This window comes from Carlito syrichta, unplaced genomic scaffold (genome assembly GCF_000164805.1).
Source record: "Carlito syrichta isolate Samal-C Ts95f unplaced genomic scaffold, Tarsius_syrichta-2.0.1 Scaffold148020, whole genome shotgun sequence".
Taxonomy (NCBI): Eukaryota; Metazoa; Chordata; class Mammalia; order Primates; family Tarsiidae; genus Carlito; species Carlito syrichta.
The window spans coordinates 282225-310188 of NW_007092116.1; the positions used below are offsets into that span (position 1 = coordinate 282225).

Consider the following 27964-nt stretch of genomic DNA (forward strand, 5'->3'; position numbering starts at 1 on the left):
GGTGACTAAAATTTAAACATGTAAGAATAAATAGCTGGGCTCGGTGGCTCAGCCTGTAATCCCGCGCCTTTGGGAGGCTGAGGTGAGTGGATTGCCTGAGCCCACGGGTTCGAGACCCGCCTGGGCAGCGAGACCTCATCTCTACAACAAATCAAAAAATGAGCCAGGCGTGGTAGCGCATGCCTATAATTCCGGCTACTCGGAAGGCTGAGGCGGAAGGATCGCCGGAGCCCAGCAGTCGAGGCTGCGGTGGCTGGAGTGGCCGCTGCACTCCAGTCTGGGCGACAGAGTGAGACTCCGACTCACAAAAAAAAAAAAAAAAAAAAAAAATACACAATTTTTTACAAACTTCTACTTTTTGTTGAGTCCCCCCTCTTTGCATTCTGATTACTTTTTTTTTATTTTTACAGCTTTGAGGTATAATTGAAGTATAATAAACTGCACATATTCAAGTGCACAACATGTTGGGTTTTGATGTATGTGTGTACACCTGTGAAGCCTCAGTCAGTGAGCTTGTCCATCCCTCCCAGGATCCTCAGGCTCTTCCCCTCCACCAGCATCTCCAGGCAACCATTGGTCTGCTTTCCGACACTGTAATTTTGCGTGCATTTGCCAGAGTTTTACATAAATGGAATCATATGGCCTGCATTCTTTTTTTGGTTGGCTTCTTACGGTCTGTATAGCTATTTTAAGATCCATCCATGTTGTGTGCATCAGTAGTTCATTCCATTTTACTGCTGAGTGGTGTTCTATTATATGGTTGCGCCACTGTTTGTTCATAGTCATCTGTTGGTAGATACTTGGCTTGTTTTTAGTTTTGGACAGTTCCAAGGTAGCATTTCTTTAATTAACTAATTATGTCAAGAAAATTTTTATGTACTTATTTGCCATTTGGTTGTCTCCTTTAGTGAAATATGTTTTTAAATCTTTTTCTCCTGTTTATTTTATTTGGGCTTTTGTCTTCTTATTCTTCTTCTTTTTTTTTTTTTAGTTGGAGTCTCACTCTGTAACCCAGGCTGGAGTGCAGTGGCACGCTCACGACCACCACAGCCTCAGCCTGCTGGAACTACAGGTGTGTGCTACCACACCTGGCTAATTTTTTAATTTATTGTAGAGACAAAATCTTGCCAACTTGTCTAGGCTGGTCTTGAACCCTTGGTCTTAGGCAATCCTCTCACCTTGGCCTCCCAGAGTGCTGGGGATTACAGGCTGGTTTTTGTCTTCTTATGGAATTATAAACGTTTTCTATATACTATATTACACACATTTTCTCCCAATATGGTTGATCTTTCATTTTTGTAGCAGTGTTTTTGGAGCAAAAGTTTTTAATTTTAGTGAAGTCTTTTTTTTTTTGGTATTAGACAGTTCATAGATTTTTGTGATTATGACTCTGTGACTTTTATTATGCCAGCTTTGTTTTTTCTAGAGTTAACAAGTGCCTCACTTCTTCATTTGCTTCATTTTGGGCAGACTCATGAATTTATTCCCAAGTCACGCTCTCGGACAGGTCTTTGCTGTCAGCTGTCGCTGTCTGTCTGTCTCTTCTCCTTCTGGAACCTTCCTGCCAAACCCCGAGCCTTGCTCCCACCCTCTGAGCTACTTGGTTGTACTCTGGGGCATTCCCTGGGACCCCTTTGTTCCACCTTCTGGGTTGGAGTCCCCATGTTTTTAGAGTCTTCCGTCTTTTACCATTCTTGTATTACGCTCTCATTTCGGGGATCTGTCTCTTCCCTAAGGTTCCTGAGTATGTAAATGAGAATGTTTTTGAGCCTGTGCGTGTCTGCTGTCTGCTGACATTCTGCCTGGCACTGATGGCTCAGCTGGTTTAGGATTCTAAGTGGGAAATGATCTGTGCTCAGAGTTTGAAGACATCACCCCGCCATCTTCTAACTCCCACTGTTGCTGTGTTTAGTGTCATTTTGATACAGATTTTTTTTTTTAATCTTTGGAGGGGGGTGGTGAGTGCTGAAATTTCCTGGCCATACGGTGGGGGGTGGGTGATGACAGTCCCAAGAGAAACCTGTGAACAGATCATCACCTGATGGCAGGGTGTAGTGTGCAGCCTCCAGGGACCATAGGATCTGGGACCCCTGGGTGAGGCACACAGAGGGGTGGATGAGAAGACCAACGGGTAAGTTTAACGGCGTGAGGTGGGCAAAAATGAGGTGTTCTTGCAGAAATGTGAAAGGTCTGGAGTGGAGGAGGTGGCGAGGCTGGGAGGGAGGTGGCACTTTCAACAGCCAGGGCCTTGTAGGAATTCTAGGCTTCATGCCACAGGATAGATTTGTGCAACCTGCTTTCTCGCCTTGTCTTAGGATCCATCTGTGTTGTTGCCAGCAGTGGGCATATTCATTTTCACTGCTGTAGAATATTCCATACACACATAACAAACAGTTTCTCTGTTCTCTTGATTAGTGGTTACATTATTCCTGGTGGACTTTGCTGTTCTGCATGAACTAGTACCCAGGGACCATGACACTGAACCCTCGGGACTCCCAGAGGGTTCCACTTGTGAGATGAATGGAAGAGGCATAAGTTGTCTCAGCCAGGGTAGTGGCTCACCAGGTTCTCTGGTAGTTTTTGCTTTATGTGTTTGTAGGCCATGTTATTAAGTGCATACACGTATCTTCCTGATGTCCTGAGACTTATTATCATGAGGTAAACTCTGGCCCTATCAGTGTTATTTTTAGTCTTCTTTGTTTGATGTTGAGTTTGGTTTACTCCTCTTCTTCCTGTCTGCAGCCCTGGGGATTGCTCACTCAATTATGATCACTTTCTCCTCAGTGTGACTTCACTGCCCTAGGATGGAAAGTGAGATCCCTGCCATCGTGAGGGTGAAGCAGAGCCCTTGGGAGGTGATGTCTCTCCTGGGGAGATGGAGCCCTGGTCTGCACTGGTGTGGAGGTGCTCTCCTCAGACCAACCCAGGATTGAACCTGAGATTGTTTTCAGTTATTCAATCTTGACACCCAGCAAACCAGGGCTTCAACCTACCCTCTTGCCACTGGCATCCCTCTGAGGCCCCATGGGATGGAGCCATCAGGCAAGCAGTGGTGCTGACCCTGGCTGCCCCTTTTTCCTTCTTTGATCCCTTCTCTTTTGTTCTTCTGGTTTTTCTTACCTTTTCCTTTCCACGTAGCATGAAGCTTCCTGTGACTCCTGCCCTACTCACTGGGCTGACAGCTCCATTAGGATGATGTAGGATTTGACTGCCTTGACTCTTGTCTAATTGCTGTGGGTGATGTTACCCCCCTCACCCTGTCTCCCTTCGGAGCCCTGAGCTTCCATTTTCCTGTGAAGAGTGAGGGTCTAGGCAGTAGCCCCTCCACATCAGTGCACTGCTCAGAGGTAAATTCCCAGTCTCCAGAGCAGAGAGACTTCCTATGCGAGTTCCTGAATAGGCCCAGCACTACGATGGTGAAAGCCCAGAGTACTTTTGCTTTAGATGAGCCGCTGGGGCTGCTGCTTTGTTCTCTCTCCTTTGGAGTGTGCGAGTGGCCGGGGCAGAGTCTGACTTTGGTGCCGACGGTCTTTCTGTATTGCAGCTCTGGCCGCGTGGTGTTCACAACTGGGGAGGCGGCCTCGGGCTTTGCAGCCTGCAGACCTCACCAAGGGAAGGTCCTCTCATCTTCAGTTGGAGGTTATTTTTTCCCTGCAGTGAAAAAGTCTCTGCAGTTGACTCTCAGGGCTTTGCTTTGATATGGCAAGCTGCTTAGTCAGGGAATGGAGGGATGGCTCCAAGTTCCGGAATCTTCTCACAGCCCTTCTAATCCCCTAGCCAGCAGCCACCCACACTTGTCTGTCTGCTGGTTGACTCCGGTTTCCTAAATCCTCACCGTGGCATCTCTGTTGAGGCATGCCGGGTGCCGTCTCCAGCCAACGCAGGTGTGATTGTGCCGCATCCTGTGTCTTTCACAGCCTGTCTGATCTGTGTGTTTTTGGGTTTGAAGTTTCTAAGGGGGGCATTCTGCCTGTCTTCCTTATGGTTTTTGGTGCTTGCGCTGGCTGGCAGCTCAGGGTGATTGGGTTGTCTTTCTGTTCTGAATGCTCTAGGCCAGTTCCTGGCATGTGCAGGCGTGCACTGTAACGGTGGCCCAGGAACCTGGGCGGTGGTCGAGGGAGGTAAGCTGGGCCTGGTCCAGAATCATTGCTGTATGTATTCATCTCAGCTCCCTGCAAGGTCTCATATCTGAGTTGAGAGCTCAGGAATTTGCTGCAGTATCTGTTTCTCCTGATTTTCCCTTTTCAAATCCCTCTGAGGTGGCTGGTACCACGGGAAGCTGGTATGGAAGATATAGGACATAGGGGGTGGGACAGGTACTAGCCAGGCCACTGGATCTTGGGGATGGTGCCCATGGTGCATGTGATCTGGTGTGCAGGTGGCGGGTGACTGTCCAGTCTGCCTCACTGATAGCTATCATTTGCAGTACCCCAGGGGGCTGCACACCTGAGCACATCCCCCACAGCTGACAGCCACCTCCAGCCTTGGTCCTCTGGCCCTGCTGCCCAAGGGACGGATGCACAGAGCCAGGCTAGCCTGAGCTGACTGATGGGAGATGGGTGGGAGGAGAAGGCTAGAGTCTCTGGCTTCTGGTACAGTGTACACACCTGGGCAGGTTGCTCTAGGGCTCACCCATGTGAGAAGAGGGTCTTGTAGCCTGTCCTTTGACCTGTCCCCGTATTTGCAGAGAGTCTAAGATTGAATCCTCTTGTGGAATGCTTTAGATTTTGAGAGAGGTGTGCTGTCATGGCAGTGATCAGGGCCACAGCCATCCCCAAGAGGGCCCTGTATTTCCCTCTTAAGGCTGGAACTGCATGTTGAGTCCATGTCTGTCCGGAGGCCACAGCCGTGGTTGTATTTTCATCCCACTGCTCTGGGTCTCTGCCCAGGGCTGGCATCTGAGCCGGGCTGTTTTGTTCAGCCCTCCCCTGTCTCTGGAGGCCTCTGTTATGTTTCTTTACTTTGAAGAGGCCGCTTTGTACCTGTTGGAGCCCACAGTGTGCTTGTTTGTGATCACAGGGCGTGTGTGTGCTTGCAGGGCACACTGGGCTGTGCTTGGGCACTGCCATCTGCCTGGCATCCCCAGGCACTGGGAAAACAGCAGGAACCCTTGTGCTGGACCACACTCTGAACAGGGGTGCCCACTGGCAGGTGGCATTGTTCTCACCTGAAACTGTGGGCTGGATTTTGGTCACTGAGTCATTGAATTAAGGTGTGACATGGAAACCACCTGTAGCCTTTGGCTGCAGTCCTCATCACATTACCTGGAGTAAGGTGGGTGTTCCGAATGCCCACCTCTCAGGAACCAGGTGGTGTAGAGGTCAGGTGTCCTTCCTGTCCCCACAGGTGTTTTCTCAAGTCAGCTTCCCTCTTAGAGTCATGGGGTGGCTCCCTCTCTGTGTGTGATGTCTCTGGGTCTCTGAAATGTGGGGGCTTGGGTGGAAGGGAACGTCCTTTGCCGTGTGACCCCCGAGGGGCCTTTGAGGCCATCCCTGGCTATTCCCGTTGGCTGCAGTGACTTGGAGGGGCCGCCTCACGCTACTCACCTGGTGGTGCTCCTGTGCTTCCAGTCAGGCCAGGTAGCTTGTTGGGCAATTCCCAGGCCCCTGAATCAGGCAGAGCTATTCACACCTGCACCAAGGAGCCCTCATGGGTCTCAGCCTCGGTCTTAAGGTGGAGGCTATGGCTGCAGCCTTTCCTTTGGGCATGAGACAGCAGTCTGTTGATGTGTCACCTTCTGTCAGGCCCTAGCAGCAGGAACCCGCCTCTGAGACTGCTAAATCTTCCTGACAGACACCATTTGGAGGCCTTAATTAGATCCCCACAGTGGGTGCTGTGTTGGTTTCACATCCCTGAGGGGGCCTGACACCGAGGTCCCTGGCTGGTACCAGGCCTGCAGGGTAGCCAGCTGCCTACAGACCAGAGGGGAACAAGACCCTGAACTGGGACCAGCTTTGGGGACCCACTCCAGAGCAGGGCTCTTTGCCTGTGACCTGCCTTTACCTCTTCCCAGCGAATGACAACAACTCTCCCATTCACACACTATTCCTCCTGTCCCTCCCCATGATGAGATATGGGACAGGGGTACTCCTTAGACCCCCACCCAGAAGAAGCGGCTGGTGGACAAGCATCGGGCACAAAGATGCCGTCCTGGGCCCCTTCCTTGAGCCCCCATGTGAATCTGTCAGGGCTTAACACAACACTGCTTGTTCACAGAGTCATGTCCTCATGTTTAACTCTGGGTTCAATGCCACAAGTTGGGGCCAGCTCCCAGGTTGTGGGATGGCCTCATCAGTCTTGATATGTGGTCACTCAGCCCATCGTGGCAGCCTAGACCTTGGGCTGGGGGGCCGGGTGGTCTGTGAGGTCCCTGGGTTCAGGTGAACGGCACTCCCGCGGTGCTGGGGCCTCCAACAGCCCAGCTTTGCAGCCCAGATTGAGCTTTGTCGGGGGAGATTAATAATCGTCTTAATTGGATTTGCCATGTTCTAGGCAGCGGCTCTGTGATGGGGAGAGATAGCCCAGCGTGTTCCCGTGTTCCCTCAGTGTCGGGCTGCTCTGTGGCGGGAATATCAATGAGGAACAGCAGCGCAGGCTGTTGGCCGCGGGGCCTTGGGGCTGGTTGCTGGTGGTTTCTGCTTCGGCTCATGGTTTGATCTGTTTCTCACTGGTGAGATGAGAGCCTCTGTCACCCACGATGGGGCTGGATGGGGTTAACAGTTGACGCGGGGCTCTGTGAGGACCAGCCAGTGGCATCTAGCAGCGCTTTGCTCCCATTCAGAGAAGATGAAGTTCTGTGTCCTGGCAGGGTGAAGGGGGCACCTCTTGAATCCCCACCCACCTTTGAGTGTTAAACACCAAAGTATGAGGCTTGGCCAGCCTGGACTGGGAGGACAGCCCATTTGTCCCATGGGATGCTGGGACTGCCCAGTCCCGTGGCCAGGCCACATATCCCCCGATTGAGGCCCTGCTGACGGTGCCTCCTGTCTCCTAGCTGCCATCACCAACACTCCCCAGTGAGGGCAAAGAAAGAGAATGGCTACTCGTTCTTCCACAAGCAAAGAACAGGGGAGGGGCTGGCCACCCCGGAGTGTGGCCTCCACAGTGTTGGCCACGGAGTGTGACTCTGGAGCCTCTGTGGGCAGTTCTCTGCCCATCCCTGGAGTCTCTGGGGGGCATGGGTCCCATGTACTCTGGGTGGTACTGGTTGGTGGGAGGGCAGGCATGCCAGAGGCCCCTTGGACACTGACCACAGTGGTCTGGAGAGCTGATGCCCGGTGCTCTCCAAGCGGTCTCTGCTCCTGTTTGTGTCTCACACAATTTGGAGCTAGTTAGTGCCTGAGAAACCATCCCTCAGGAGAGGTGGTGCCCATTTGGACAACTAGTTAGGGACCAAGGAACACCTAGGAGAAGTTAATTCAGAGTGGGCCCTGCTCACAGCAGTCCTCCAGTGGCACTTGAGGAGGAGCTGAGCGGTCTGTGTGGCTTCTGTCCCCTGCAAAGCAGCCACTGGAAGGGGTCTGCCCTAAGGGCCAGGACAGAGCTGGCTGGGCCATGGGTGACCTTTGGCCCAGGGTACGGGGAGGAAGTGAGGCAGGACTCAAGCCAGGAGCCCCTCCTAAGTCTCTATCCCTGAGGATTCGTGTAAAATGAAGTCCAGGACCTTGAGAGATGGGGACACCATGGTCAGCAGCCACAAAGAAGGAGCCTGGGATCCAGGATTAGAGCAGAGAAGAGGTGGCCCAAGAGCAGAGCCACCTATTCTCTGCTCTAGGGAGGGTAACCCCCCACAAATCTAGTACTACAGAGATCACTTCCATGGCTTGTTGGTTGCAGTTTCAAGTCCTACTGGGTTTGGGACTTCAGTCCTAGGGAGGAGTCTTTCTAAGGTCTGGGGGCTCTCTGTCTGGCCGTGGGTGGTGCCGGTGAGTTTCTCTGCTCAAAGTTGTTTATGACCATCATCCCAGACATCCTGTGCCTTGGCCTTGGAGCTCCAGCTTTTTAGGCTCTTCTAGGCCCCACCTGTCCTTACTCACATATCTTATTACTTGTTGCACATAGATGTTCGGACATGTGAAAACAGCCCTAGAGATGGTCCTGGCGGGGTGGGTGGGCTAGGAAGGATACATGAGGTCCTCCAGCTGTTGCCGCTACTTTCGTTCTTTTTTTAAACATCCAAAGGGAAAGATGACAAAATGTCAACTTCTGATAACTCTTCTGTTGTCCTTGGTTTGTTTTATGCATTGGGAGCATTTTATAACTGTCACACCACCTGGTCACGCACAGGTGGTCACATCATTGGAGGACTGACTGGGATTGTCGTGGGCAGAGATTAAACACAGGCTTGAACATGCCCAGCTGGAACCAGTGTGCATCTGTGCACAGATACCCAACTGGAGCCAGTGTACTTGTGCACAGATATTTTTAAGTTGGGTGCTGACCAAGAACACCTATACCGGCTCTATGGAGTGCCAGGGGACAGTGACTGTGACTGGAGGGGTGATAGGAAGACCAGACATTGGCAGGGTGGTTAGAGGGGCTGGGGGGTGGTCCACAGAGCAGTGTCTGCTGTGAACTGCCTGCCTGGCCTCCCGTAGTGGCCTCTGCTCATGAAAATGGGAGTGTGTAAAATCCCAAGGGTGACCAGGGCCTCAATACCAACCTCAGGAATGAATATTGGGAGTTCCATGTCTGTTCTCTGCCTCTTCATTGAGTCCTTTCTCTGTGGGGAGGCCCCTGTGTGTGTTGGGCTCACTCTGCCCATCTAGCAGCCTTGAGCTATCTGCTCTCATGAGCTCAGCCTGACCAGGGTGTTTCCAGGTGGGGCTCAGTCCACCTCCTAGGCTTCCTTGGCAGCCACCTCTGTTTTCCCCCACACATGGGAGACCAGCTCAGGGCTTGTTGGAGGATGCTGTGTAGTGAGGTCTCAACAGGCAGCAGTGCTGACTGGGTCTTGGGGGATGTGCTTGTTCTACCAGCAGAGGTTGTTTTAAAGGGCAGATTTAGCCAGGCACCATGGCTCACAGCTGTAATCCTAGTACTTTGGGAGGTGGAGGCAAGAGGATTGACCAGACCCAGGGGTTCAAGACCATCCTGGGCAACTTGGCAAGACCTCGTCTCTACAATAAATCAAAAAAAAAATTAACCAGGCGTGGTGGTGCACACCTATAGTTTCAGCTACTTGGAAGACTGAGGTGGAAGAATTGCCTGAGCCCAACAGATCGAGGCTACAGTCGCTGTGAGTGTGCCATCGTACTCCAGTCTGGGCAACAGAGTAAGTCTTCAACTTAAAAAAAAAAAAAAAAAAAAAAAAAAAAAAATGCAGATTTGCCCAGAAAGAAAGAAGTGGGCTCTGCTCAAGCTTGGGCCTGGGTCTGCCCTCCTGTGCAGAGGGTACGTCCAAGTGGCCTTCTGGGTGTTGGGTGTATTCTGCCAGTTGATCTTGGACACTTGGGGCCAAAAAGAAAGGAGAAACATGGAAAGCGACACCCTATACCCTATCAGACCTTAAACCTTGCAGATGTCAGGCAGATGAGGGGATAAGGCATTACATTTGAAGACAAGGCTGGGATCTGTCCACCTGCAGTGTGGGAGTGGGGTTTGGGCCGGCTGCTCCACCTGTGTTGGGAAGACATCACTGAGTTAAGTCTCACTGAACTCAGTCTCCGCTCTTGTGTACCATCCCAGAGCCCTTTGCAGCACCCTCTCCAGCCTCCCCAGACAGATGGTCCTCAACCTGCAACCTTCTGTGTGCCTGGGACCCTAGGAGCCTTAGAGCAGACCCAGTCCAAACACAGATTGGGCTTCAGGAGACCCAGGGTGGGCTGGAGAGTCCTTGTCCCACCACTGGTCCAGGGCCTGTCCTTGGATTGGATGGGGTAGCAGTGGCTGGCAGCACAGGACAGCGTGCAGACCGAACATGGACACCAAGGTGGCTCTTTGGACTACTTTGGTTTCAGACCAGAGTGTCAGTAAGCATCATCGGCAGCTATCATCACCATGACAACACAGCCATTGATTTTTTTTTTTTTTTTTCTGTTGGTTACCCCCCAGCCGTGTTCCATTATTGCTTTTTTTGTAGGTGGGAGAAGAACCCTGCTTCTCCCAAGGAAAAACTGGTAGTTGGAGGGCTGATATTGGTGGCTGAAACCCGACGTGGGTGACTCTGGTTTGGCACTGAATTCCGTCCCCTCTCCTCCCCCAGGGGCTCTAACTACATGGCACCCTGGATGTCTGTCTTCTGCCATGAGCACTCTATTTGCGCCCTGTTCAGGACTATGCTCATGCTCTCTTAGCAGTGCCTCTCAGCTCTGGAAGCCTCCTGAAAAACAGCATTGTGGATATTTGCTTCAGCGGGCTCCTGGAGTTGACACGTGCTCACAGCCAAGGTTGAGCAGCTGACCCCTTGGCTTTGCCACACGCAGAGAGAGGATAAGAGTTCCAGCACCTGCTGAAATGACAGAAATACCCTAGAAACGAGTGTTTTGGTGCCCTCGGTATCCACTGGCCAAAAGGAATATCGTAACCACTCCATAGTGATAGGCATGTTGCCTGCCAGCCTCTTTGAGCCTGTTTCAGGGATTGAAGTCCAGGTCCAGGAAGACTCAGGGCTCAAGGGCACGTCACCCAAAGGGTCAGATGCCTTCTCTCTGTGCCCTCCAGCACCATCTGGGCTACGGGGCTTCTCAGAACTGTGCCAACACACGTTTCTACCACCTGAGACTCTGCCAGGAAGGTAGAGTATGAGCAGTTCCCATGCCAAGTGGGGCCTGGTGGGTGACCCATCCCCTCCCACACAGCACACATGCACAGGAGCATGCCAACATCATGGCTTCGAGTCATGCTGTGCCGGTCCTGTTTCTCCTCCAGGTGTCTGGGCAGAGCTGGGACTTCCAGCAGGCTTGTGGCTGCTATGTCCTCTCTGATGGGGAGGGGTCAACTGAGTCACCTGCATTCCACCTACCCAAGGGCTGATACTCCTTTTACTCCCTTCTCCCAGGCTCTGGCAGAAGGGCCCCAGGGCAGGGTTGGGGAGGGTGGCTTCCAGCCCAGCCTCAATCCACAGCCGCATTCCTTGACTCCACAAGCCCTACTTTGGTCCACAGCCACATTCCTTGATTCCCACTGGCCACCCGGGCTCCTTCAGTTCCCTCCAGTGAGGCACAGTGTCCTTAGTCTGGCCTGTCCCATTGTAAGTCAGGGAATAACAGGGTTTCTGCCTGGTACCCCTGTGTTCATGCCTCGTGGCCCCCTAAGTCCTTCTCAGGGTCCAGTTCAAATCTCTCCTGCTCTGTCTGACACCCTCATCAGTCTGACCTTGGCATCAAGAAGTGCCAGCCTCTCTGATAAGAGAGCAGGATGCCCTGCTCCCTTCCCGCAGGGCCACGGTCTCTCAGCTGTGTCTCTCTCTCCAACCCAGCCTGGTGCTCCCTAAACTCCCAGTTCCTATCTGACATATGAGAATGCCAGAGTCAGAGAAGTAGGCTGCTCCCTGGGAGAGTTCTAGCTGGGACTACCCCTGGGGTCTGCAGGAGCTTCACCTTTGCAGGCAGCTGGGCCTGGAGGCCAGACCCATCATTCTGACCAGGGATGGACTGATGTTCTCCTGTAAGCTTTTCCTTTTTTCTACCCATTTTTCCTGACCCTTTCTCTCAGCACCCTCTGCTTAAAGGAGGAAGTTGTAGAAGCCGGGCTACTGGTGTCAGGGAGGCTGTCCCCAGTGCTCCTGGTTGTTACGGCTTCCTTGTTAACAGGCACATGCTCCTGAGCCCTTTCTCTGAGGCAGGGCTGTGCTGTGGGCCTCCCAGGTCCTGGGTCCCCTACCCTGTAGTCAAGAGACCCTCATTCTGATTTAATCCTGGTGCCAGGTACAAAAGGTCCACACTGAACCCATTATAAAATGTATTCGCTCCCACCTGGAAACCTATAGACCCTGCAGTGTTAGGCACGCATCATCTCCAGGTCCCTTCCCTGTATGGGGACATCCTCCAGCCAGAAGATAGGTGGCAGATAGAGGGTCCCTGCACTGGGAGGGTTGGTCATTCTGGGGGCAGCAGTATGTTCTGGGATCTGCTGTCTTTGGAAGCTTCCTCCATATGTGGTGTTGGATCCTCCATCCCCAGGACCTGTCAGTCACCTCCTCTTCATGTTCCCCACCCTTCCCCAAACTGGTGTTCAGCCAGCCCCTGTTCCCCAGAGACTGAAACCATCTTCTTGGACTTCTTCCCCCATCCCTGTATCCCAGCTTCCTGCGCAGCATCTTGGGCAAAGTAGGATTTTAGAACTTTCACCACCTGGAGTGCCTTCGGGACACTGATCTCTTGGAGAGCATGCTAATCTGTAGGGACCACAGTGTTCTGAGGATCTGACCCTTCAGCAGAGTGAGTCCTGGGATTTCTACACTACAGATCAGGGAGCAGGATACAGCCCTGGTCCAAGGTCCAGCCTTTTGCAGAGTGTGCCTGGCAGCCCCACAACCCATGCTGTTTCGCTCGCTTTCCCAGGGGCCAGCTTAGGCTACCAGTCTTCTTCACAAGAGCTATGGTCACGCTGGTCTTCTCAGGCCTGTGCTGCGTTGGTATGGCTGATTCTTTTACATGAAATTGGAATGTTAGTTCAAATCGTTAGGAAGTGCAGTCCTAGCTCCATTTGGGATTTGGGGTCTAGCATTTGGGCCCTGGAGAGGCCCTCAGGTGGAGTATGGTCCACTCTCTGCCTTTATAGATGAGGAGGAAGAGCTGTAGTATCTGCTAGTGCGAGCCCCAAATATCTTTTCCAGTCTCCAAGATTCATGCTCTCTCTCAACCTCTTGTCATATGTGGATTATAATAGCATGTGTTTTCTGGAAAAAAGAAAAAGGCATAAATCTTTTAAAATGTCACTGTTGTTAAAGACGCCATGTGAGGGGATTTAGATTAAGAAGACTGAGGACTTCCAGTGCCCCTGTAAGAGGGGTGAGGATTCTCTTGGAGCCGCCAGACGCTGGTTAGTTCATTGTAACTTACAGCTAAACCCATTATGACTTATTTGTCTCGGATGCTTATGAAGCATTGTTCAATTAAGTAGAATACTGATTTATTTATTTTTAATGAGAAAGAGATGTGCCCACTGAATGCAGGGTGACCCTCCACGAGATCATGAATTAGGGCAGAGCTCGTCAATGGCCTCATAGGGATATCTGGGGATGTGTGGTATGGACTGTTGATTAGAGGCAGCTGTGTCCGTGGTGACCTTCCTGTGAGTCAGGGCGGAAGTGTGACAGTGGCAGGGGGTCCTTGCTCTTAGTAGTGGGGGTGGGGACACCATCACAATGTCTGCAGCTAAATCTCAAACAACTCAGGAAAAAAGTACATGTGTGTCTGTGTATGTGCACATACTTGTACCTCTACACATTAGAGAAAGTTGAAGCGAGTATTGCAGGTAGGGACCCTCAGTAAAGGTGAATACTTGCTGTGCCATTCTTGAAACTTTTCTCTGGGTTTGAAGGGTTGGGCTGGGAGGAGAATGTGTTCTGTCTTCTGAACCACAGAGAATGGGCTCAACAAAGCCATGGCATGCAGCCCTTTTGATCTCCCCACAGTTTCCCACTATGTTGACCCAGGGCCTTTCATGGGACTCCCTGGGTGTGGCTGTAGAACCAGCCTCAGGCTCCACCACAGAGTCATCTCCAGCCATGTTTGTGTTCCTGCTGTGCCTGCATCTGGTCATGGGAGACTTCTGGGTGTTTGCTGAAGTCAAGCTAAAGGCTGGCTCTGCACCTGCACTGGGTCTGGGGTGTCTCACTGCATCTCCCTGCTCATGGCTGCGCTCCCCTGTGGTCTCTGCAGCACACACCAGCCACCGAATCCAGGTGCTGCTGCCTCTCTGTCTCTTCTGGGACCACCTCCATCTCCTACCACTCCTCCCACACCCCTGCTTCCATCTTTGCTGGCTTTCTAGGCTCATGAGATGGCCCTCTAATGTTGCCAGTGTGTGCCTGAGTTCTTGAACTTGTGTGAAGCTGTTTAAATACGCCCCTGTCTGCCACTTTAGGTGGGTTGCTTGTACTGCTGTGTGCTGCCTCTCGGAAGTTCTGAATGCACCCAGTCCTTCATCTGCTAACAGGACTTGTCTGTGTCAAAGCAGTACAGCCTTCATATGGTCCTAACCTTGCCTAGATCTTCGTGATAGCATCCTTGGAATTTGTCTCTGGGGACCCTTCCCCTGAGCCTTGGTCTTGCTCTTTCTCTGGTACCAAGTGCTTGCCCTGCCTGGCTGTCCCCCTGGTGCAGAGCCTCCTTCACTTGTCTCTCCCTGATCCTTCACTGTGTCCTTAAGTTCTGGACTCATTGCCATGCTCCTCTGTGCCCCTCTCTCCCTGTGCTGGGATCCCTGGGGATCATGTGGCAGCATTTGGTGGTCCTCCAGTCTTACTTCTCCCCCAGGTGCTGGCACCTCTACTGCTGTCCTGGCACTGAGGTTCTTGCTGGGGGTCTGTGCGTGTTTTTGAGGGCCTCCAGGGAATTTTTTTCTGTAACATCAGTGAAGTAAAATGCATAAGGCGGAGGAGCAGAAGTAACCGAGCCTGGTGTTCCCTCCCGCTTGTGATCTGAGGTTTGGCAGGAGCCAGCACCTGCCAGGGTGGGGGCAGCAAATCCCCTTCCCCCATTTCAGCGTGAGAGGCCAGCTGCCTCTGAGTCACTCAGACCTGCTGAGGAGGTGCAGTTCTCCTTCTAGAATCAATCCCTATTAGCATCTGCAACTTAATGTGTCTGATTCTTGATATATCTTGCTGGTGAACCAGGACTTGCCTGAGGCAGAGAAAGGAATTCTGTCCTCAAGAGATGATAGGGCATCAATGGTGGGTGGATGCAGGGGAGGGACCTACCCTTCTCCATCAGGGGAGGGCTCCGACTAGATTCTGAAGGAACCTGAGAGAAGTCGCACACTTTGACATCCCCAGTGGTCAAGGGCACTGACTGGGCAAGACCCGCAGTTTGCTCCCTTCCTCTCACCCCCCAACTCTGAAGCATGCTGTCAGGAAGACGAGTGAACCTGCTTATTAGAGAGCACTATCGTAGCACCATGTATAATAAGCCAGAAGTGGAAACAACCCACCTGTTGATGGATGAGTGGATAAACAGATTGTGGGCTATCCATACGGTGAAACATTATTCAGCCATTAAAAGCCGGGTGCAGTGGCTCAAGTCTGTAATCTGAGCACTTTGGGAGGCCAAAGCAGGAGGACTGCCTGAGCCCAGGGGTTCCAGACCAGTTTGGGCAACTTGGTGAGACCTCACCTCTACAATAAATCAAGAAAAACTAGCCGGGCATGGTGGTGCACACCTGTAGTTCCAGCTACCTGGAAGGCTGAGGCGGAAGGATCACCTGAGCGCAGCAGGTTGAGGCTTCAGTGGCCGTGAGCATGAGACTCTGACTTTAAAAAAAAAAGAGGAAGTTCAGCTGGGTGCAGTGGCTCGTGCCTGTAATCCTAGCACTTTGGGAGGCCAAGGCAGGAGGATTGCTTGGGCTCAGGAGTTCAAGACCAGCCTAGGCAACATAGTGAGACCTTGTCTCCACATAAAATAAAAAAAAATTAGCCAGGTGTGGTGCTGCACCCCTGTGGTTCCAGCTACTTGGGAGACTGAGGCAGAAGAGTCACCTGAGCCCAGGAGGTCATGTCACTGCTCTCCAGCCTGGGCAACAGAGTGAGTCCCTGACTCAAAAATTAATAATAAAATTTCTTTAAAAAGGGAGTTCTGTCACATGCTATGGTATGGATGCAGCCTGAGGACATTGTGCTCAGTGAAAAGTCACACATTGTATGATCCATTCATGTGAAATGTCTAGAAGAGGCCAGTCTACCGAGATAAAATACAGATTGGTGGTTGCCAGGAGCTGGGGAGATCTCTGGCAGAATGAATAGTGATGGTTGAGGGTTATGGAGTTTCCTTTTGGGAATGTTTTGGAGAGAAGATCGAGGCGTTGGTTGCTTAATATTGTGAATGTGCTAAATGCCACTGAGTTGTTCACTTTGAAAAGGTAAAAATGGTCAATTTTATGATACATGAAGTTTATCACAGTTTAAAAAAGCAAAGCGCCAAGTGCTGGGAAGACAGATGATTCAGCTTTCCTCATGTCCCTGGCTTGGTGGTGCTGGGCACATGGGTGCGGACATCTCAGGTGGGTCCTAGGACACTTAGCTCTCTGAGGCGCTGCCCCAGTTCCACTCTGGGTATCTTCTTTGCGCTTCTCTGGCCTGGTAAGGGGTCTTGCAGATGCAGCCTCTGGAGGCCCTCACCGCTCCCAAGTTTCGAGGTGTTTGACCTCCACTCTGCCCCTCTGCAGAGTCGTCCTTGAGCAGTGCAGGGGCATGGCTAGAAACCTAGTCCCTCCCCTGCACAGTGAGTGACAGTACCATGCAAGTTGGTGTGAGAGCTGTAACCATTTGCTATTTGGGACCCTCTTGGCTGCAGGTAAGGAGTCTAGTGAGCGGCACAGAACAGGATCACTTCATAACAAAACTCGAAGCCTGAGAGGCCCCAATGTGCTCATTCAGCCCCTGAGACCTTGTGCCTCCGGCCCTACTCACTGCCGCCCTAGTAGTTTCTTCAGCAAGGAGCCAGGACTCAGTAGATGGAAAGGTTGTACTCTGCCAGGTGCCACCCCAAGTGGAGCAGACTTGAGGGTAGAAAGGTGCCTCTGGGCTGCACATGGGGCCTGGGCTCCACAGTTCCCGACTGTTTCTCCCCGGCTCCAGTGCTATCTCTTTGCTGGGGAGGCTAGGTCCCGGCCTGAGGCATCTGGGTCCTAAGGCAGTCTGGTGTCTCAGCTGAATGGTGGGCTCCCCAGTCATAGTCCTTTGGAGTGAGGGCAGTGGTGACCGTCTCATTGTCCTGTATAGCACATAAGACATGACCTTAGCCGGGCTTGGTGGCTCAGCCTGTAATCCCGTGCCTTTGAGAGGCTGAGGTGAGTGGATTGCCTGAGCCTGCGGGTTTGAGACCTGCCTGGGCAGCAAGACCTCATCTCTACAATAAATCAAAAAATCAGCCAGGTGTGGTAGCGCATGCCTGTAATTCCGGCTATACAGAAGACTGAGGCGGAAGGATCGCCGGAGCCCAGCAGGTCGAGGCTGCGGTGGCCGGGAGCGACCACTGCACTCCAGTCTGGGCGACAGAGTGAGACTCCAACTTAAAAAAAAAAAAAAAAAAAGACATGACCTTTCTCTGTCAGCTGAATGGTCCCTGCATGTTTTATACGCCATGGGTGGAGTGAGTTGACCCACTTGTCCTTATGTGTCTGTAAGAAAGTGCAGTGTGTGCACACGTGTGTGTGTTGTGCGTGTGCACGTGTTCATGCCTGTGTGCATATTGAGTTTGCGTGTGTGTGTTGTGTGTGTTCTTGTATGTGTTATGTGCTTGTGTGTTGAGTGTACGCGTGTGCATGTGTGGTTTGTGTGTGTTGGCTGCTCTGTTGGCCTATACCCAAGTGACCCAGCCCCGCCTTTTCTCCCAGAGGTAGAGGGGAATGATGCCACATGGACTGAGTTTCACTCTTCACCTAAAAATTCAAGGCCACGCTGAAGGTTACTGACAGTGCCGGAGATCTTTACAAATTAGAACTGGCAGGTCAAGCCCCGAAGTGACTTACCAGTGCTGACCTCCTGGCTACTTAACTCAGCTGTGATCCATTAGTAGAGGGTTGAAAAGGGAGTGGTATCATTTCAGGGAGCATGTGTGTTTGTTAGACTTTTGCCCCAAATGAAATGTGTCTCCTGTGATACCCAAGTGTGCCCGTGGGTCCTTTCACTACCTCCTGGAGCTTCTCACTTCCTTCTCACTCAGGCCTAGAGCCTCCAGAGCCAGTGTGGATCCTTAGGGTTTCTGCCAGCCCCTGGTAGGTGGTGGTGGTGGGGGGGGGCAGCTAGGTGAGGGCTGACTCATTGGCCTGGGTGTGGCAGGCACAGCTCTCCCACACTGGGCTCTGGGTTGTGGCCACCTGCTGCCTGTCACCCCTAGATGCTCCAGAGCCCCGGGCCAGTCGGATGGCAGCTCTGCTGGTCTGTCTTGGCTCAGGCACTGTGGGCTCTGGCATGCTGGCTCTCTCTTCATTTCGAACCTGGTCTCAAGTTTAGGACCCAGTTGTGCTGTGGACCAGCCCCTTATTCCTAGTGGGTCAGTGGCATCTGATTAGATGAAGCCAGTTAGGAGGCCCAGCAGCCTCCTTTGTCCCTTAGAGGGTGGGACTAGAAAGACCTGACAGCCCCGTGGGAGAGAGGGCAAAGAGGTCACAAGCCAAAGAACGACACTGCCTCATGTCTCCCCCAGAGTGAGATTCTGACTGACTCCAAAGCCCTCACTGTCCCATCTTCAGGGCCCAGAAAGGACATGGGGAACAGGAGACAGGACTTAGTTGTTCATTGGGCAGAACTTGCTGACTGGTCATCAATCTTGAGGGTCTTGGCATTCCTTCAGGGTCAGGTGCCTGGCACAGAAGCAGCTGGGCTGACTGTCCCTCCAGCTAGCTGGGCGCCTGAGGTACTCTGAGGTAAAGGGTTGTGGTACTCTGACTTAGTGTGGCTGCATGTACTCACACTCTACACGCATGTGTCTTCCTGCAGCTGCTTGGAAGACACAGTTTAAAAATGGACCATTTGGCTGATTTTGTGCAGCCACTGGCTTGAAGCTCAGGGTGGTGCACCCGCCTATGTAGTGTTGCCTGGGCCTCCCCTGCGTGCCTGCCAGCCACACAGCCTGGAGGTGGGGGCTCGCGCTCACTGGGTACTGGGTGCACGTCTGAGTGTTGCCACATGTGGGCAGGGGTGAGGCTAGCCTGAGGAGTCTCTGACACCCATCCCTGGCCAGGATCCCCTGAGAAGCAGTAAGTGTCACATACTCTTTTTGGCATCAACAGTTCCTTTTATAAAGGACTTGCTGTTTGATGTTGTCTTCCAGATGTTCTTCTTGAGTCAGTCGTATGTAGCCTTTTAAAGGGAACATGTGCTTTTGATTTTATCTTGACATTCACTTATAGTTCTGGGATCTGGGGGACGTAAAGAATATGATGAGAGTTGTGGGCACCACCCCACAGGGAGGCTGCCACAGAGCATAGCGAGTTCTCCTGCACATCCCTGGCCACTTGGCCTCACCTCCTTTTTACAGACCTGCTGTCCCCAATTGGGACAAAGGTGTGTATAGACCCTCCCAGGTGGCAGTGGGCCCAGCAAAGCCCAGGGTTTGGGCAACTTCTCCTGTGTAGGCCAGGACCTGTGCTTGTTGTGGTCACATGTCATCTCTTGACCCTGATTGAAGCCATCCCCAACATCTAAGGGGCCTGAGAACTAAGACCGCCCCTGAGTCATACAAACACAATGAAACAAAATCCCAGAACCATTCTCTGGGTGGCTTCCTGAGCCCAGAGGCAGTGGCGCTGCCCTGGGGAATTGATAGAATGTTGAGAAGCCCAAAGAAGCAAAGTAAACCCCAGAGCTACCTCTCGCATGGCCCTGCCGATGGCTTGTGTTTGTGGCTTCTAGTGGTTTCTGAGTGTAGGAAGTCTGCTCCAGGCTTCAAGCCTCCTGTGTATGCGTTCTTGACATGTAGGATGATGCCCTGCCAGGCTGGTGGCATCCTGGCCATGCAGATCACAGAGTAGAACGGCCACATGGCCATGTGCACATGCTGCCCTGAGCTGAGAGTTCCCTCATCCGTGGGGTCTGTGCCACCAGTTTCATGTCCGTCTTCTCTGCTGTACTGGGTGGCACCCATTTGTGTTTGTCCCACTGGCTTTCCTATAGCCAAGGGTGGGGACATGGGGATGCCTCATGCCAAATTCTGCCTTCCCTCCAAGTAGTCCTTGGCCCTTCCTTGAGCACCTGAACCCTGGGTTGAGTGGTGCGGGCTGAGACTTGCATTCTCGCCTGCCGAGGCTGGTGAACCATAGACTCATTCCCCTTCCTGTCAGCATTTGGTTTTCCACTGACCACATGTGGTCCCAGCTTCACCCTGACCATGAGGGGCCACTGCAGTGGTGGCAACTTTCTCCTTCCTGTGAGTGCAGCTTCTAGGGGGCCATCGCTATGCCCTACCCCACCAGACCACACAGCAGTGTTCAGGCCTGTGGTCATGTGGTGGCTTGAGCAGGTAGAAGTGATCTCTGGGGGGGCAGGTACCTGTGCTATGGGTCTAGACTGGCATCTTTGAGGTGCTGGGTATGTTGTGTGCTTCATAAAATTTTCTCAGACTCAATTAGTGGCTTGTGTATGGGCTCCCTGGCCCTTCCTCTCCCCCTCCTGCTATTTCCTGGATCCAGGGTCAGTGTGATCCTGGAGACTGACCTGACGTGTCCTGGCCCTGCTGTGGCCCCTGTGAAGCCCTGCATTCATGGTCAGAGTGGGGATGGTGGCAGCCAGGGTAGCTGTGATGGTGACTCAGATGCACACAACCATATGCATGTGCTCACTCACACTAGCACGCATCTGTGCACAGATTATGCATGCTTACACATGCACACATGTGTTCACATCCTCACACACAGGGGTTGGTGGGTGTATCCATCTTTGCCCTCTCCTAAGGGAGGGCAAGCAGCTTGGTGCTGGGCAGGCCTTCTGTTTCTTCTCATGGCCCTGCACCCCCAGGGCTCTCTGTTGCTTCCTCACAGGGGAAGGGTAGGTCTCTGCACCTGTTGGATCCTGGGGCAGGTACATGGAAGCCGAGCCTGTGGCTGCTTGTGCTCCCCCCATCTCTGTCTCATTGTGGACCCAGCTGTGTTCGCCCTTCCCACTTTCCCTGGAGAGGCAGGGGACAGTCGGACCTCACACAAAGTTTAGTGGGACATGTGTTGAGTGTTCCAGGACTGTCTCACCTCTGTGCTCTTTGGGGGTGCTTGAATCATTTTTTCTCCTCCCCTGATAGAAATCTGTATCTGCAGCAAAAAGAAACTATCAACAGAGTCTATAGACGATCTATAGAATGGGAGAAAATACTTGCAAACTAGGCATCTAACAAACGGCTTGTATTCAGGATCTGTAAGGAACTTAAATAAACAAGAAAGAAAACCAACCCCATTCATTTTTTTTTTTTTGAGTTGGAGTCTCACTCTGTCGCCTAGACTGGAGTGCAGTGGCCGCTCCTGGCCACCGCAGCCTCGACCTGCTGGGCTCCGGCCATCCTTCCGCCTCAGCCTTCCAAGTAGCTGGAACTACAGGCGCGCGCTACCACACCGGGCTAATTTTTTTATTTATTGTAGAGATGAGGTCTCACCTGCCCAGGTGGGTCTCGAACCCGTGGGCTCAGGCAATCCACTCACCTCAGCCTCCCAAGGCGCAGGATTACAGGCTGAGCCACCGAGCCCAGCTCCAACCCCATTCATTAAAAAATGGGCAAGGGGGGCACACCTCATCAACAGGGGTACCTGCATAATGAACATTTGTATACCTAACTCTGAATTGTACCCCACATATTTAAAATTAAAAAAATTTTTTTAAAAGTGGGTAAGAGACATGAACAGATATTTCTTAAAAAGGACATACAAGCACCAGCAAACATGAAAAAATTCTGAACATCACTAATCATCAGAGAAGTGCAAATCAAAACCACAATGAGATCCCATCTCACACCAGTCAGAATGGCTATTAAGTCAAAAAACAACGGATGTTGGTGAAGTTGTGGAGAAAAAGGTACACTCGTACACTGTTGATGGGAATGTAAGCAAGCTTAGCCCCTGTGAAGAGCAATTTTGAGATTTCTCAAAGAACCCAAAATAGAATTTTCACTCAGTCCAGCAATTCCATTATACTGGGTATAAACCCAAAAAAGCATAAATTGTTCTACCAAAAAGATACTTTGCACACTTATATTTATCACTGCACTATTCATAATAGCACAGACATGGAACCATCCTAGGTGCCTATTGATGGTGGACTGGATATAGGAAATGTTATACATACACATTGTGGACTACTACACAGACATAAGGAAGTATGAAAGCATGTCCTTTACAGCAACATGGATACAGCTGGAGGCCAATTATCCTAAGTGAATTATCACAGAAACAGAAAACTGAATACTGCGAGGTCTTACTTCTAAGTGGCAGGTAAACACTGAGTACACATGGACATAAAGATGGGAACAGTAGACTCTCTGGGGACTCTAAAGCGGGGTGAAGGGTGGCAAGGTTGAAAAACCACCTGTTGGGTCCTGTGTTCACCATTTGTATGACGGGTTCAACAGAAGCCCCCAATTCTGCATTGCACAATATACCCATGTAACAACCTTGCCCTTGTATCCTCTGAATCAAGAAAAAGGGGGCGGGGTGGGGCAGAAACACGTAAAGCATTTGACTTTCGAGAACATATTGGGCGATAATAGTACGTAGAGTGAGAATAACAAAGAGCTCAGACAAATGATGGGCACCTAGAACGGCTTGAGGGGAGGCTCTTGTAGGTGTGCTTTGAGCCTGCGAGGACGTCATGGCAGCAAGGCAGAAGCCAGCACAGGTGGCTGGGTTCAGGTTCTGGGGCCACTCACCAGCTGTGACTGGGTGGTTCTCTCCTGCTCATTCGGGCCAGCCTCCGAGATCGTGCTGGTTAAGGGAGATGTATTCGTAAAGTATCTGGTCTTGGGTCGTGCTAAAGAGGCCCCTGTGGCCACAGGGTTAAGATAGCCCTGCAGCTCATGGAGTGGTCCCAAGGACTCTGCTGTGCTTCCCGGAAGGGAAGTGGCCCTGAGGCTGGCTGTGGCGTGGGGGCAGTATCACCCAGTCATGGTTGCCTGCAGTCATGAGGAGACTTGTACTGGTTTCTGGCTGACCTCATTGGGCATCGGGGGTGCCTTGTGGGGACCCTGCCTGCTCTAGTGAAAGGTCCCTTTGGACCATGGGACCTGGGTGGCCCAGACATGAATCGGGAGGAAATTCCTGCTTTAGGCAGCACCTGGGGACAGGGATTGCCTGAAAGTGACCTGCGCTGAAGGCAGGGACGGCTCTCCACTCTGTTTGTGTTCACAGCACGTGGTCAGTGCCTGGCACCAAAAATTGTGCTCAGCAAATATTTGCCGATCAAACGAGTGTGGCCCGGACCACCCAGTTCCGTCCCCTATTCTGCAGACAATGAAATGGAGCCATTTGCCCTGGGGCGGGTGCCTCATGCCTGCAGGTGGGGGAAGGGTGGTAGATGGACAAGCAGGCAGCCCTGTCGGCCTTGTATGGGCCCCACTTGCAAGTAGATGTGAGCCAGGTCTAGTTGATATCCAGGCTGGAATAGCCTCCAACAGCAGATCACCTCTGTGCTGCCACAATTTCAATTTCTTAATCTGCATTTTGCAAATGGGCCAAGGAGATGTCAGCGTCCTTGAAGTGTTGCTGCTCTAGGAAAATGCGCAGGAAGCCAGGACTCTGCTGCTTGCTTTGTATGTCCCCAGAGCCCTCGGCAAGGGCGAGACCAGTCCAGGCCTGCGGGCGCTGATGTGTGTGCCTGGCAAGCTGGCCTGGGAATAGACCCCTGCACTCCTCTGAGGTCGGGAGCCAAGATGTCAGATGTGGGTTTGGGAGTCATCATGAGGTCTGCAGCTGGGGGTGGGGGAGGCGTCAGGGAGGTTCATGGCCTGTGTCCAGTGTGTGCCCCCAAGTGGCATCCCTGGAGGAAGTTTGTGCACTCTGGTGTGGGGTTTGATGGGCCCTCGGCCTGGGCCTGACAGGGATGGGTCAGTGTTGTTGGTGACCATAAGTATGTGTCATATGCTCGCACCTAGGACGACGTGTGCACAAGCAGGTGCTTCCTGTCTCCTGCCTTGGCTGTGAGCGTCCTCTTCCATGCAGATACTTGAGATCACTCTTAAAGAGGCCAACCACCCTGTGCATTTGAGTTCTGGAGTCTCTTGTCTTTCTAGAATTGTTTCCTTTAATGTCCCCTTCTTCACCCCTCTCCACCGTCTTAGCACTCCCAAGGCCTCTCGGCCTGCAGTCACAGGGCTTCACAGTGAATAGAACCTTGCTGGGCACAAACCTCCTGTAGCCCCAAGACCACGGCAGCCTGCAGTGTGTGTCCTGCTGGTGTCTAGCACTCAGCCCCAGAGTGGGGTGACTGGTGGTACTTGGAGTGTCTAACTCCCTCCCCTTTTTTTTCCCTGCCTTCCCAGGAGATGTTCTCTTCCAGATGGCTGAAGTCCACAGGCAGATCCAGAACCAGTTGGAGGAGATGGTGAGTCCAGCTTCCTGGTGCAGCCCTGGAAGGAGGGGTGGTGCAGGGGATGGGAGTGACCAGTGTTAGTGGAAGAGCTGGCTGCACTTCTACTGTGTGTCCACTTGGGAACAGTCCATGTCATGGGGCCACACTCAAAGGCAGGGAGGGACCCTGGGCTTTAGACGCAAGTTGCACTCTGAGAAGTCTAGGGAGCTGACGCATTATGGGTTTAGATACACAGGAGGACCCGGGAGAAAAGGGCATGGACCAGACCAGGGTATCATGCTTTGCTGGCTGTGGGGGCTGACAGGAACATGGTGGACTCCAGGAGAGTCCTGACTGCAGCCCCAGGCGGGCCCCAGTCTTGTGACTGACACAGCCAGAAGGTCAGATTTCCTATGGCATCTCCCTACTGAAAGCATAGGCATCCCAAACATAACACAGTGTCCCCAAACCAGAGCACATGTGCTAGCCACAGGTTTGCAGTGTCCAGTCTAAAACCAGGGGTCGCTGAAGTCTCTCCCAATTCCTGTTCAGGCCCATGGCTCCTGCCACTGGGTCTGAATGGTCCCAGCATGAAGGCAGAGGAGGAACCAGGCCGGCTGTCTCTTTTCCTTTGTGAGAAATGGAGTCATTGTAGCTATTGAGTTTGGGATTGTCTGACGTTCCGGACCCCTGTTCAACACTAGTTCCTACAACCCTCTGATTCCACAAAGCCCACCTGGGCTATCAGCTCCTGGATTAGGAAGAAGCCTCCTTCATTTCCGGGTAGCCAGTGTCAAGGGTGCATGGTGACTGCACGCCCCACTGGCCGGCTGGCTACCCCCTGCCGTGCTTGTTTCCTGTTTCTGCTCCATGTTGGAGCTGACTGTATTTTCTCCCTGTGTCCAGCTGAAGTCTTTTCACAATGAGCTGCTCACGCAACTGGAGCAGAAGGTGGAGCTGGACTCCAGGTACCTGAGTGTAAGTACGCTCTGCCCACACCTGCTGGCTCCCTGGACTCTGCTTTTAAAACCTTCCCTCAGTTTGAAGGTTTTTCAACTTGCCCTGAGCTTCCCATCCACATGGGTCTCTCTGTCCTGCCATTATTGTTCACTTGAGACCAAGTGCCCACCTTGCCATTCCCCATGCTCCAAATGTGTTGAACCCATCACCCCTCATGTTCCACATTATCTGGTTCCGGGCCCCCATCCCTGGGTCGGTCACTTGTGGAGGTCACATCCTGACTCTTCTGCCCCCTGGGAGCACAGGACCTGCTTCTCTAACATCTGCAGTTTCATTGTGTTCTCTGCCCCAGCCTTGTCTCATGCTTCTCCCACCAGCTTGCAGGAAAGCAGGGATGAGGCTCTGTAAGAGTTTACTACATCCATTTATGAGAGTTGTTTCTGGCTCCTGGTGGCAGGTGGGAGGAGGGTGAGGCTCAGCTACTTTTCCCAGGTCTGATTTTCATCCTTGGGGAGCAGAGTTGCTGTGAGTGGGGTCTGGCTCTCCCCAAGCTGATTTGCATTTAAGCATGTGCTGCTGTCCCACAGGGCCGGGGTGGAGGGGGTGCCCGAAAAGAGAGCCAGGAGGGAGCGGCAGTCTGCTGAGTGGGTTTGGCATCAGTGGGCTCATGTTTTGTGTTTTTGTTTTTTGAATTCAGGCTGCGCTGAAGAAATATCAGACAGAGCAAAGGAGCAAAGGAGATGCCCTGGACAAGTGCCAGGCTGAGTTGAAGAAACTTCGCAAGAAGAGCCAAGGGAGCAAGAACCCCCAGAAGTACTCAGATAAGGAACTGCAGGTTAGGACCCTGGCCTTGTGGCGCCCGCTGTGGTTATTTCCATTGGTAACACCCACACCCTTTCTTGGCAAATGTCTCCTCGTCTCCCTGCGGTGCTTGCTCCTCTTGGCCACAGGGAGTAGATGCAGTTCCCCAGGTGTGACAGGGCAGAGGTGAGCTCTGCACCCCTGGTGAATCTCGGGAGCAGCAGTAGCCCAACATCCCCCACTCTCCTCTCAACCTTTCCAGTTGCTGGAAGGTTCTGTGCCAAAGGAGCAGAAACCCAAATTAAGTTCACCCTAATGGACTTGCGATTGCCCCAGGACTGGCTGGTCAAGGGCATCTCAGTGCCAGCTGCTTTGGCAGGTGGCTTTGGAGACTCCTGAGCGGGGGCCAGCTTTGGTGGTGTTTCTGTCACTGTCATGCTAATGGTGTGGGCAGTATGTGCTCAGCCAGCTTGGATTCAGGACAGCATGACCCAAAACAGGCCAGGCCCAACACATGTACACCAGAGCCCTGGCAGTTCAAGCTACAGGGAAGACCCAGAAGTTCCTTGCCTGTTCCTTGGGGTTGTAGTAACACAGTTGAGGCAGAAAACCAAAACAGGACACCCAGTTGTTTGTAAAGAAAACACCAGGAAGATTTCTCCAGCGGTCATCCAAGGGGGGAAGCTTCTGGGAAACACCCTAGGGCAGGCAGGGTGCGGCTCTGGGTTGAGCCCTGGCCTCCAGGCCGCACCCTTCCTGCTGGTAGTCAGGTTGTCAAGCCTTGGCAAGCCCCGCACACACCTGCTGTGTAAGTGTGTGTGTATGCCATTCCCTGTAGTACTGGGATGTGGGTGCCTACGAGGGCCTCAGGCCTGTCCCTGGGACTGGGAGGCCAGGTCCTGCTGGAGCACATGCCTTGCTCCCTCCTTTACTGTAGGAAAGCAGAGCAGGTCTGCCTGTTCCCTGAGGACTGAGCAGGTCCACCCCTCCCTACAACACACTGACTGAACAGGTCTGCCCATTCCCCGAGGACATAACAGAAAGCTCCCCTGTGTGATATCACCTGGTATAGCCATGGTTGGCCCCGAAGGAGAGAACAGAACTGAGCAGTGGCAGATGAGAATAATAACCCAATGTCCACCATGTGGAAACATACATGACAGTGGGAGACAGGAGGTCCCTACAGTCCTTTTTGCTATCTACAACTTCTTACTCATATGCATGTTTTTTGCAAAGTTGCAATGACAGGTTTCATACCTTTCTTTAGTGTGCCCTGCCCACTTCAGGGACATTTTCCAGTGTCCCAATCTTTCTTTTGATCCTGTCCAGCACTCATCCCTGCCTCTGAGAGCTTTCCAGCCTGAGGCTGTTACCGATGCTGCTGCAATGAGCCTTGCTTGAGCTATTTCTGTGAATCAATTCCTAGCAGTGATGTTATGGAGTTGAGGAGGAGAAATACATATATGTCTGTTCTAATCCATTTTGCAGTGCTATAAAGGAGTAACCGAAATTTCTAAAGAGAAGAGGTTTATTTGGCTCATGGTTCTGCGTGGGGCCTATATCTGCTTGGCTTCTGGTGAGGTTTCAGGAAGCTTGCAATCATGGTGTAAGGTACAGAGGAAGCAGGCATGTCACATAACGACAGTGGGAGCAAGAGAGGGAGGTGGTACCAGTCTGTTTTAAACAACCAGCTATTGTGTGAACTAACAGAGTGGAGAACTAATTCAATACCACAAAAATGGCACCAAACCCCCATGGCCCAGGCACCTCCCACTAGGTTCCACCTCCAACATTGGGGATCACATTTCAACATGAGATTTGGAGGGGACAGCATCTAAACTATATCACTGTCAGTATACAGTATGTCTGTTTTTCATTTTTCTCCAACCCTTGTTGCGTTTTGCTGTTTTGCTCTCTGAAGATTGTGAGCAGGGGATTGGCACCCCTGCTGCCTAGGAGAGCAGTAGCTTCCTCAGAGCAGGTGTGGGCAATGCAAGTGTGTGTGACCCCTGAGCACCTGTGCCAGGTGTGCGAGTACATCTTACAACCTTCAACAAG

The 27964-nt window shown here is 52.2% G+C and overlaps 1 protein-coding gene across 5 annotated transcripts in view; it reads left to right on the plus strand.

Moving 5' to 3' along the window:
• Window positions 1-27964, plus strand: part of BAIAP2 (BAI1 associated protein 2) — an 82181-nt gene that overhangs the window by 25733 nt on the left and 28484 nt on the right. For all 5 annotated transcript variants that reach the window (XM_008050491.1, XM_008050488.1, XM_008050490.1 and 2 more), the window contains 3 exons: window positions 24117-24178; window positions 25052-25123; window positions 25803-25940. In XM_008050491.1, coding sequence (XP_008048682.1) covers window positions 24117-24178; window positions 25052-25123; window positions 25803-25940 — 272 coding nt within the window. The remainder of the gene's footprint in view (window positions 1-24116; window positions 24179-25051; window positions 25124-25802; window positions 25941-27964) is intronic.